This window comes from Amaranthus tricolor, chromosome 15, assembly GCF_026212465.1.
Source record: "Amaranthus tricolor cultivar Red isolate AtriRed21 chromosome 15, ASM2621246v1, whole genome shotgun sequence".
In the NCBI taxonomy this organism is placed as follows: domain Eukaryota; kingdom Viridiplantae; phylum Streptophyta; class Magnoliopsida; order Caryophyllales; family Amaranthaceae; genus Amaranthus; species Amaranthus tricolor.
In genome coordinates this window covers 14,981,100-14,993,828 of record NC_080061.1, presented here as the reverse complement: position 1 = coordinate 14,993,828, position 12,729 = coordinate 14,981,100, and the positions used below count along the sequence as shown (strand labels likewise).

At 32.6% G+C, this 12,729-nt stretch overlaps 2 protein-coding genes across 2 annotated transcripts; one reads left to right on the top strand and one right to left on the bottom strand.

The window, feature by feature from the left end:
* Positions 1 to 1,835: 1,835 nt before the first annotated feature.
* On the bottom strand, positions 1,836 to 3,441 carry LOC130801540 (uncharacterized). The gene is made up of 2 exons (XM_057665410.1): positions 2,832 to 3,441; positions 1,836 to 2,751 (listed from the first exon to the last, which is right to left on the bottom strand). Exons 1-2 carry the CDS (start codon positions 3,439 to 3,441, stop codon positions 1,883 to 1,885), a joined length of 1,479 nt encoding a protein of 492 aa, XP_057521393.1. The 3' UTR covers positions 1,836 to 1,882.
* A 7,743-nt stretch (positions 3,442 to 11,184) lies between these two features.
* Positions 11,185 to 12,341, top strand: LOC130801071 (zinc finger BED domain-containing protein RICESLEEPER 1-like). The gene is made up of 2 exons (XM_057664832.1): positions 11,185 to 12,163; positions 12,271 to 12,341. The coding sequence occupies exons 1-2, from the start codon at positions 11,185 to 11,187 to the stop codon at positions 12,339 to 12,341; spliced, it is 1,050 nt and encodes a 349-aa protein (XP_057520815.1).
* The last annotated feature ends 388 nt before the right edge of the window (positions 12,342 to 12,729 follow it).

The following is a 12,729-nucleotide window of genomic DNA, read 5'->3' as shown; positions in this document are numbered from 1 at the left end:
GAACTGGAGTGAAAATAGAAGATTTTTACTCCATGTTTTACTAAGAGGTTTTGTTTGAAATAATCAGCTCCTTCAGTAAAATAATTCCTTAAAAAGTGTAGTGAAAATAGGAGAGTTTTACTGCACTAGAGAAAACGCATGTGACTTGTTTAATAGAGATATTTTAATTTATTTTGCTATTTTTTTAGGAGAAATTATCTCTTCTTTTTAGTAGTTGTTTTATCTAATTTTTTTATAAGAAAAAAATTTAACAGATCTTTTTTTCTTAATCTTAAATATGTTGACAAATTCAATAATTATTTCGTTTTATTTTTAATGTCGTTCCAAATTTTATTCCAATCGTTCTTAAGTTCTTCATTTTTTTATACAATTTTTTTCTCTTAAAATAAAATATTCGGTTTATATTATAAGTTTTTTTTTTAATTTATTTTTGGTAATTTCATTTTTTTTCTCTCCTTCGATTGAATAATTATATTGTATTTAAATATTAAGTCTAGCTAAATTACCTATAATAACTTAATCTTTTTATTTGCTATATTATTTTATCAAATAATAATAATAATAATAATAATAATAATAATAATAATAATAATAATAATAATAATAATAATAATAACAATAACAATAAAAATAGAAAGAAAATATCTTAAAACCTTTTGAGTTGGCGTAAGATTTCAATTAGGTGGCATGATATTAGGGATTTTCATTTTTTTTATTATTCATTGCCTTATCTCTAATTTTCTGCTTCTACATTAAGAAAAGAAAATGATGATGATTAACTAAACTCTATGTATATGAAATAGAGCAACCGTACGAAAAAAAAAAGAAATAGAGGAAGGACTAAAAAAGAAAATTAAAAACTAATCCCTTAAAAATCTCTGAAAACCTAGAAAAATTCCTAAAAATCCTCAAAATTTTCCTAATAATAGTATTTAGTGTTAATTATAGAAACTCAAGGGGAGGAAGCTAATTTTATGGCTAGAAATTCTACAACAAAGGAAATCGATTAATAGTGAAATTATTAAAGGGATTTCTTCGACCTGTAGGATTAATTTAGAACCTTTACTTCGCGGCCTATGCAACTTGCTCCATTCCTACTTGAGCTCCTTGTCATCTTTACATGGTAGGGTGTCACTTCCAGTCCATGACTCAGCTTCCTCCATCACCTTGCTTGGCTCTATGTCAGTTCTCAGGGCGACTGGTAAATATTTATGCGTCTTGTCGAGAGTAATACTAGGATGGGTGACCTCCTGGGAAGTCCTCGTGTTGCAACCTTTTTTTTTCTTCTCTTTTTTGCGAATTCTTTCCGCTACGCTTGAGCAAAAGGCATTTTAGTGATTATGGTGATATATTCCTTGGAAATAATTTAATTTATAAAAATATAACTCGCAACAGGGTCCCGACATCGAATTTACGAGCACTCGAAAGTTAAAACCCGTTTTCCCACTAATTTTAATTTAATATTTCTTAATATGGGTGATCTTCATATCTTTTTTCACTAACTTTATTGTGTATATTTTTAATGCTTATGGTCCTTTCTCCTTTCCTATTCTCCATAAATTTTTATTCAATAAAATAATATTTCAAGCATCTAAATATATTTAACTTTTTTAATTTCCATGAACATTTCTTATGTTACAAATGGTGCTATGAGGGATCGACCCAGGGGCCAGGGGTGGATATATGTACCCTTATTTGCCCACACGTGAAGGCACTGCATTTAAAAAAAATTGACATTATGCTACTGTAGGGTATCGAACTCACGACCTGCATGTTGCAAGGTAAGGGTGGAAAACATTTATGACATTACATTACCCCCAATATCATCAAGCACACAACTAAAACTACTAAGTCAATACCCTACGCCCTACGCTAAAGCAGCTCAAGTTATATTTACAAGCGTAGCACGTCTAGTATTGGGGTCAATTTTAACCTGCAGGCCTAGCTTAGCAAGTTCAGGAACCTCTACAATGCCTTGCATCTCCATATCAGCAACAATCTGCTTGTTATCATCATTACCTTGCAACAAATTGCTGGCACACCATATGCCCCATTCCCTTAAGAAGGGATTATCGTCATCGAGAACACATTGCTGTAAAAGAAGAAATATACAGTTCTTTTTTCTCACTTCATCTTGTACATTTTTCCTTCTGTATAAACAATTTCCGATGACTGCAACAATGTCTCTTCTGAAACCCTGGTATGGACACATCTTTGGCGAATAAGAAGATGGCACTTGGTTCATATCCGGTTTCATAGTTTTCCTGATTGATGTTGGTAATTCAAGCTCATTGAGTAGGGATAATAGCAAATCCAAAAGCCCCCTAGACACTAATGAAGCTACAACATCTAGAATTTCGTTCTCTTCAGAAACTGTCTTACTCCCTTGCGCACATACATCTCTCAAAAGAATGAGCGAGTATCCAAGGACATCAATAGAAGGGACGCCAGTGGGCAGCTTTGACTGGCCCTTGGTGTAAAAATCGATAGCTTTGATAGCATTCTTAAACAACCCAAGAATATATAAAGCAAACTCCGAACCAACATGAATATCCTCGAGTCTTTCATTCAAAATTTCAGACACAATGCGCAAAAGGAAAGCTTGGTCTCCTGTAAAATGAATATTTCTACTTTGATGATCTTCTAGTTTGTTAAAGTCATCATTTAGATACTGGAACAATGCAGGTAAATGAGATTCCTCCAAACAAATTCTTGACAGTAGTATCTTGACCCAATCTTCTCCAAATCCAACTAGTAGAGATAATAATAGAGACCCCAATTAGACTCCAAAACATGTAAAGCTAATGAAATTTGAATAAAAAATTTAATACCTTCTGAAGCTGTACGAACAATTTTAACAATGATAGCCAATCCTGGATTTCTGCAAAGCTCAGAAAACAAGTAAATGTTTCCATCACAACAAGTACAAATAATCATACTCAAAGGATCACAAGTTTCCCTTCTGCGAATACTAACGATTCTGAGAAAAAAATCAGGGAAAAATTGGTCCCATATTACACGCTGACTTTCCTTCCCGGCAAGTGAAGCATTTGCTAGCACCTGTAAGGCAGTGCGTACAATTGTGCAAGCTGAATTATCAGAATCATAGCCCACAGAATTGATTGCACTAGAAACGATTGCAGCACCGTTCTGCTCAATGAACAAGTTCTGATTCACCGCATCTCCTGCACATAGATTTCTGAGAAGTCTAAGAGACAACAAGAGAACAGGATGTGCCGATGGATACGAGAGATGCTGAAGTAGCTGGAGTACAATTGGGAGTATATGCTTCGATGCAAGATCTGATCGTCCATCATCGCTTTTTGAAACAACAATAAGCTTTTCTAAGGCTTCACTCAATGTTGACGAATTTGAAGCCTTTAGCAATGGCTGTAGAACATCCTTTGGGACATTTAATTCCGCAGACATCGCAGCATTCATTTTACTGCACAAATTATCAGAAAACACATTAGTCATATCTGTTCGAATTTAGTCATTTAAAAAACCTTTGATGACTACACCACACAATAGCAGATAAACTGAACACATATTCTAATGCTTTACTACATTATCATCCAACAAGGAATCATATTCAAGGGTGAACCACATGAACATTGAATAGGAAAATAATTTCACCGTCACTTTTAGAGTTCAAGGCTACTTATCTACATAGAAAAACATAAAGAGCTTTATAATAGTAGCTAAAATTTAATGACATATTTCCTCCCTATATTCAAGTTATAGACAGGTACTATTAGATAGAACCGGATAAAGTATAATCTTAATAGATAGAATGAGGATATATGTGAATGACTATTGAAATTGATTTTCTTGGTTATAGACAAGTACTATTAGATTGAATCGGATAAAGTATAATCTTTTCTAACATCTCTCATATTGATTATTTTTATTTATATAGTCGACTCTATATTATTTGTGCTAAGACTTTGGCATTGTTGTTACTTTCTCATCATTAGAATAATATATCTGCAAACAAATTGAATATATCAATGGAATTAACTTTCAATCAATATAAATTGGTAACCACCGCATAAATTAACGTTAAAATAAACTTACACCACCTTCAAACTATGGTTTCGTCAAGACCAATAATTTTATCGTTTAGTATTTTTCGACTTCGAGTACAATTCCCAGCTTATTCTTTATTGTAAATTATCCTGTAACTTCCATGGCTAATAACCTTAGACTTTGGAGTTTTACTCTAACAGTCCGTTTGGTTAGTGGTACTAAATGATAGTAATATGAATGATATATAGTTTAGAATTTCATCAAAAGTTCCATGTCTTTTCCTATGGCAATGAAACATTGATCACAAAAAAAGTTTTTTTTTTATAAATTTCCATTACCATCTAACAACCCCTCCCCCAATGGCAATGTATTATAATGAATTTTATGAAAGAAACTGAGATGACTGAAGATTGTTAAGCATGGTAGCCTAGAGATTTTTCAACCAAAATTACGATACTTTTCATTCCGATTACCGCGGTTTATTAATGCCTAGCAAATGGGCCGTAAAGTTCTTCCAATTAAATCAAAAAAATATCCACAAATAGAGATTGAAGGCAGAAAGTAGATTAAATCAAACAATTACCCACAATTATTTTACGTTCATAAATCAAATAATTGTCATTTATCGACAAATAGAGATTGAAGGCAGAATGCAGATTGTATCGAACAATTACCCACAATTAATCCAAGTTTATGGATCAAACAAGTAGAGATTTGATCAAACAACAAATAGATATTGAATCAAAAAGGTAAAACCAAATTGAATGCCGAAACAATCACCTGCGAGAAGAGAAGACCGAAGGGAAAGCAGTAGTGAGAAGCTGGTGGAATCAAGATTAGGCGTCTGCACGTCAGCCTTGGACGTTGAAACGGTGGTTGAGCTTGGTTTCAGACTTGAAGTTGGCACGTAGAGAGGGTTGTTGAAATGGCAAATGGAAGATGTCGAACAAAACTTGGGGTTTAGTGGGATGATTTCAAAACTGGGAAAAAAATTTAAAAAAAGAGTTAGCGTGTAGATTCAAACCTGCAGCCGTTAGGTTATGAACTTATAATATTTATTTTAGATCCCCATATATTTTATAACTAGTTTTTCAAATAAATTATGTTAGTGGCTTATCTAAATACTTGAATTAGCTGCAAGTAGGGATGGTCTTGGGTCCGGGATTCTGTTGGACCTGTCCCAAACTCTCCCCTTTTTTAAGGGTCTGGGTTTTATTTTTTAAGACCCATCGAATCCGAGTCGGATCTGGATCCAGAAAATAGTTTGTAGCAATAATCAATTTGCAATTTTCAACTTCAAATTTTGAATCACAAAAGTAAGATTTAATTTTGAATTTTGCTATATAAAGGAAAAAGAAAGGAACAACAAAAACACCATCTCCAAAAGAAGAGGTTGGAGAAGAGAACAAATGAGTAAGTGTAAAAGAAGAAATAATAAGAAAGAAGAATAAATGGTCTTGTATTGATAGTTGTTCATCTATTAGATGCGCAATGCATGTGCCGTTCATGGACATTCATAGTAGGTTTTATTGAAGATGAAGGTTGAAAATGCTATTGATTTCTGGAATAAAAGGGTGAGTTGAGGTTGAAGATGAAGTGATATGTGAGTTTAAAAATGTTCCTTTTATTTTTTTTAATTAATTATAATATTTTTCAAGTAGAATTCGGCTACGAATTGCGATTTACTAACTACTATTGATCGAGTCAGTATCAGATTAAGTTATTAGTTATTTTTTAATTGATGATAAGGTTCATTTATTACTTAATCAAAATAGTGAAAATGCAAATCGATTAGTAATCATTATTACATTGTTACTTTTACTTGTTTGATCAGAAATTAAAATTATAAAGTTCTATCAATTTTCATCTAATTCGATTAAAAGTAGTTAAATAAACATTGACCATTGATTATTAACTCTAAATATATGAAACCATGTATTTATAAAATTATTTTGTTAAAATATTTATCACTTTATTAAAATAACTAATAAGATGATTGAATATGAGTCGATCATACTTCTATGTAAAAATGGTTCAGGTTTACAGTAGTTCGATGTAAATTTTGTTCGTGTTAAGTCGGCTTTAGCCAGATCGAGTTTGGCCTCGAGCATGATTCAGATCAAATATGACTCGGTTATGTCATTATTAGGTTCGGGTAATCTCGGTTAACGTTTATGTGTCGGTTAGAAAAATCGGTTATAGCTCGGGTTCAGTTTTCCCATTTTCGGTTGTCAACCGGTTCGGGTATAGCTTCGGGTCGATAAATCTAAAAATAGAACATATTTTCGGGTCGATTTACTTTCGGTTTCGGATCGAATTTTCGGGTCGGGTCACTTTTGAACAGCTCTATATGTAGGCAAGATATCAATTGGATTGAATTTTGTTCATAAGTGTATCCTATATTCCCTTTGTTCTGATTTGATGTTTTCATATAGAATTTTTCTATTTATACCAATTTATTTAGACATAAATAACTTTAATCACCTAATTCAAATCCTTTTTTTTTTATGATTTTCCAGCAATGTTCCCACCACCTATTGATTAATCATTAATAACCCCAACTTTAGGGGTATTTGTCTGAAGTAAACTCAGGTAACACGTTGATTTGTTATAGTAGGTAATTTACCAAAAAAGTAAACTGAAATTCAATGTAAAATTAGAGAAAATTATGAAAATTTACATAAAAAATTCTAAATAATAAAAAAAATCAGAAAAACTTTTTAACATTTTTTAATATTTTATTTCAAGTTATCTTATTTTAAACAAATAAAATTTGCTATAGCAAATCATCTAGGTACCGGGTTTACTCTGTGAAAACACCCTCCAAAGTTAGAATTATTCATGATTAATCAATAGGTGGAACTATTGTAGGAAAATCATGAAAAAATTAGATTATTATATGTAATTTTTCCAATTTTTTAATGCTTATGGATTTTATATACCTTTCCGTAACTTTATTTTAATATTTTGATATTGCTTATAATTCTCACGTGTTTCCCACTAATTTTAATTTAATATTTCTTGGTATGGGTGATCTTCATATCTTTTTTCACCAACTTTATTGTGTATATTTTTAATGCTTATGGTCCTTTCTCCTTTCTTGTTCTCCATTAATTTTTATTCAATAAAATAATATTTCAAGCATTTAAAAATATTTAATTTTGAATTTTTCTATATAAAGGAAAAAGAAAGGAACAACAAAAATACCACCTCCAAAAGAAGAGGTTGGAGAAGCGAACAAAATGAGTAAGTGTAAAAGAAGAAATAATGAGAAAGAAGAATAAATGGTCTTGTATTGTTAGTTGTTCATCTATTAGATGCGGAATGCATGTGTCGTTCATGGACATTCATAGTAGGTTTTATTGAAGATGAAGATTGAAAAATGCTATTGATTTCTGGAATAAAAGGGTGAGTTGAGGTTAGAGATGAAGTGATATGTGAGTTTAAAAATGTTCCTTTTATTTTTTTTAATTAATTATAATATTTAATAGCTCATCTAATAGTCATGTGCATATCACACGTTGGTCAATGTTAAAAATAACAGTCAATATAGATGATTCTGTTAATTAGTAGTCTTTGACAAATAAACTATATTTTTAAAGTAGTTTTTGACAAAAAAATTTATTGTAGGTAGTTTTTCACAAAAGACCACTTTTTGTAGGTAGTTTTTTAACAATTTTTCCTTATATCAAATGACAATAAATTTCAAATAAAAAAGAAAAAATAACCTTAAAGAAGAGATTTGGTCCAATTAATGATGGATGTTGGAGAGAAGAGCAGAGCGGGCATGCAGCTGGGCTTGTGGCTAGTGCGGCAGACGGTGGTGGTCAGGTAGTGGCACCAATAAGAGAGTGAGAAGACAGCGGGTTGGGGTACTCGGGTTTGGAAATTGGAATGACAGTGACAATACTGATGAAAGGTTTCTTACTTTCTTTGGGATTGAAAGTATTATTGGGTGGGTAAAAGAAAAAAATATATGAAATGGCAAAATGTAAGTTATGGGTTTTGAATCCTATTATTTTCTTTGTGTAACCAACTTATTTAGGATAGTTATTTTATTTTGGATTTAAGGGTTGTCAACTGACCTCGTTGACCTCACACCGTATCCACCAATATTGTTTATAGTGATGGTAACAAAGCATCGGTTCTAGGCTATTGGCTAGCTAAGTCCGAGGTGGTAGAGTAGCTCCTCAATCGAATGAATGGTTGCAGCGTGCTACTTGTGGTGGCTGTCGGAGCAAGAGGCATGAGGCACTGTAGGGGCTCTCCCACACTACAGGGAAGATGTGGGCAGTTGGCGATGAATTGGCTCGAGTAGATGGGCGTACAATGATTGCATTGAATTGTGGCATTTTGGAGATGGAGCTAGATGTTGGTCGGTTACCGTGAATTGCAGGAGTATGGGAGAGTTGAACTTGAGGCGTATTCAAGACTCTAGAAATGAAACGGGAAAGAAGATGGAAAGGGACTGGAGAAGCACAAAAACTTGACTGAGACTCATTATGAGACTGTAAGTTTGTGCCCATCTAATTCGCGTGTGTAACAGCCACACATGCTTTCCCTTGTTTTTTTTCCATTTTTTAGGCATTTATCAATTTTGATCTTAAAGGTATTAATTTCAACTTAAAGTAAACCTTAAATATATCAATTATTTTCAATTAAAATAAATAAATTTAATTTCTACCTATAAGTGATCAATCTTGACATTGAATTGATCAATTTCTACCTAAATATGGTTCTATTTTTACAATTTCAAAACGGAGTTAATAAAATAATATTAATCTATCATTCTATGGATGATTTCCAAACAACAAATGAATGGTCAATAACACTATCAATAAAAGTGTTACCACATTGCACAATATAAGTACTCTTATTTAATGCAACATGATGGTTCTAATGGAAAATAAGAGTACTTGTACTCTTTAACATCAATCAATATTAGTGACATTGCTCTTTCCTCAACATGATGGTTTGATTAATTTTTTTTATTTCAAAATGACAAAAATGAAAAACCCTAAATGACTTAATCAGATTCCTTCTACCTTGGGCCTATTCCAGTATTCCGTCTTCTTCCTCCTTCATTCTTGCTGGCTGTTGCATGCCATCTTCCTCCTTCAGTCTTCACTCTTCAATGAGATGCCATCTTGCTTCTTCAATCTTCAGTTCTTGACGCCGTCATCTTGCTTCTTCTTCACCATTCACTTTGACACGTCATCTTCTTCTTCTTCTTCAGTTCTTTAATTGGGTAAGTTTGTTTCAATTCATCACCATTCTTAGTTCATCACCATTGTTCTTCTTCTCTAAATCTTCTTAATTTTTCGCATTTTCTGATATTCGTCACAGATTTAATTTTTTTTGCATTTTCGATTTTGTTATCCTAGTTCATCACCATTTTTGCATTTTCGATTTTGTCACAGATCTTCTTCAGTACTTATTTATTTTTTTTTTGCCATTTTCGATTTTTTCATCTTAGTTCATCACCATTTTCGAATTTTCAATTTTGTCACAGATCTTCTTCAGTACTTATTTTTTTTTTTTTTGCCATTTTCGATTTTGTCACAGATTTATTCAGCCATTTTCGGTAGTGAATTGAAGATCTACATGAATTCTTACCCACCGGTACCATCATCTAGAGTTTCGGTAGCTCTTTATCATTTGTTTAAAATTCTGATATTTATTCTGATATTCTGATTTTTGTTGTGATATTCTGATTTTCAGTAGCCATTTAATTTGATGAACTGTTGATTGTGAATTGATTGTGCAACTAATGATAAACCGATTGTGAATTGTTTACTTCTACACATCCTTTGTTTTTTGCTTTACATTTGGAGAAAATAATTGATTGTGAATCACTGAATTGTGATGAACTGATGAATGAACTGATTGAAATTGATTCATGTAAGTTCTGAGTTGTGATTATCTTAGCTGAAAGGTCTTGGATGAACTGATTGTGAATTGATTGTAGTATTATACAACTAGCGATGAACTGATTATGAATTGGTAACTTGTATAGAACATGGGGTCGTCTTTTGATGATAATGGAAATTCACTACCGAATGAAGGAACTCAATTTGAAGAGAGTGTTGATCGCTTGTTCGATGAGGATGAAGATACAAGATCACCAATTAAAAAATAGAAAAAACAAACTCGTGCAACTACTAGTACGAGGAGTAATAGGTCAAAATGGTGGGATCATTACACAGTTGATGAATTGGATTCAACAATTGCTCATTGTAAGTATTGCAAAACTTCTATTAGTTGTCCTAGCAAAAATGGAACAACTCCTTTGGCTAATCATATTAAAAGATGCAAAAAATATCCTCCAAATTTGGATATGAAGCAAAAGAAAATTGAATTAGATATTGCTAGAAGAGTCAATGAGGATGGTAGTGTTGATAGTGTTGGTATTCCGAAATTGTGGGAATTTGATAATGATTTGTGTAGGAAAAAACTTGCTACAATGCTTATTGTGGATGAATTTCCTTTTGCTTTTGTTGAACGTGAAGGATTTCGTGAGTATTGTAGGGCTTTGAATCCTTTAAGATTCCTTCTCGTAGCACTGCCACTAGAGATTGTTATAGTCTTTTCATTGAAAAAAGAAATGAGTTGAAATTGTTTTTTCAAAAGTTTAAGTCACGAATTTGTCTAACAACAAACACTCGGACATCAGGGCAAAACTTAATTTATATGTGTTTGACTTCACATTTTATTGATGATAACTGGAATTTGCAAAAGAAAATCATAAACTTTTGTCCTATTGCTGGTCACAAGGAAATACTTATTGGTAGAGCCGTTGAAAAATGCTTGATTGATTGGGGTTTGAAAAATATCATGACATTGACCGTAGACAATGCAAGTTCAAATGACATAGCGGCCAATTACCTTAAGAAAGGACTTAACATTTGGGATACTGGTTTGTTGGAGGGTCAATACCTACATATGAGATGTGCGTCACATATTTTGAATTTGATTGTGAAAGATGGTTTGAATGAAGTTGATTTGTCTGTTTTGAAAGTTCGTGCTCTTGTGAAGTATGTAAGGTCTTCTCCTGCTAAGCTTAACAAGTTTAAAGAATGCATAAAAGAGGAGAAAGAGGAGAGAAAAAGCCTTGTTGTTTTGGATATTGAAACTAGATGAAATTCAACTTACCTAATGCTTGAATCTACTATCAAATTTAAAAAGTCATTTGCTTCTTTATGCATGAAAGATTCTGCTTTAGTTAAGTTACTTAGGAAGTTTGGTGGTGCTCCTACTGAAGAGGATTGGAAGAAAGTGTCTACTTTCTTACCTTTTTTGAGTGTTTTTTATGATGCAACTTTGAGATTTTCTGCTTCTCGTTATGTAACTTGCAACTCTTATGCACATGAGATTTTTGGGACTAGATTATTGCTTGCCAACAACATGAGTGTCGATGATGAGGGTATAAGGAAAATGGCTATCAATATGATGGCAAAATATGACAAATATTATGGAAACATCGATAATATCAATATTTTAGTTTTTGTAGCTGTTCTCCTTGACCCTAGGCATAAGTGGAATTATGTTGATTGGATTGTGCGTGCTTCATATGATGCCACAAAATCTACTCTCTTGTCACTAAAGATTAAAATGATTTTTCAAAACTTGTTTGATTCTTATTCTTATTCTATGCCTCCACCAAAGACAAGTGGAGCTACTTCCTCCACTTCCACCTCTTCAACCTCTACCATTTTTACTCAAAGTGGGACTCAAGGAGTGGGGAAGGTGGACCTTATTGAACTAATGAATTCAAGATATCAAATGGAGACAGGTTGTTCATTAACCAATCTAAACAAAAGTGAGTTGGATAGGTATTTAGAAGATGCATGTGAACCTCATGATTCTAACTTTGATATTTTACTATGGTGGAAAGATCAAACAAAAAGGTATCCCATTCTTCAAAAGATGGCTAAAGATGTGCTTGCTATACCTATTTCTACCGTTGCTTCTGAATCGGCTTTCAGTACTGGTGGTCGTATTCTTGATGATTTTCGAACATCATTGACTCCAAAGATGCCTGAAGCCCTTATTTGCGCACAAGATTGGCTTCGTATTTCTAGAACTCCTTTAGCAATAGAGGAGAGTTTGCTTGCACTTGAAGATATGGAGGAAGGTTAGTATAAATTTTTAATTATTTTTCAATTGATTATTTAATATTTAAGAGTAAAAATATTTTTCCTTTAACCTTATATTGTTCGACTGTTCGTGCTCTTGATTTAGGTAATGCATTAACTTTGGAGCATCCGGAGGTCATAATCGATGAAACTCTTGACGTCGTTGAAGATGATTAATGGAGCTTGAAGTTTCAACTTATAAATTTTAATCTTGCTTTTAGTTTATGGAATTATGAGTTTATGGAATTATGGTTGTATTTCAATTAACTAATGGTTGTATTTTAATAGTTTATGCCTAATTAAGTTAAGTATTTTAATATTATTTGAATCATATATAAAACAAAAAATGTTTAAAGAAATAAGGGAAAAAAAAATTACAAAACCGGGTATCCGGTTTCCGACCCGGTGTCGGATGCGAAACAGAATTTTAAATATCTGGAAAATCGGATATCCGATTTTTCAAAATCGGATCGACCCAATATCCGATTTTGAACACCCCAGCTTAACCAACCTCATCTATGGATAGTCCTTACTGTTTTTTAAATGGATGAGCCACTAGTTGGAT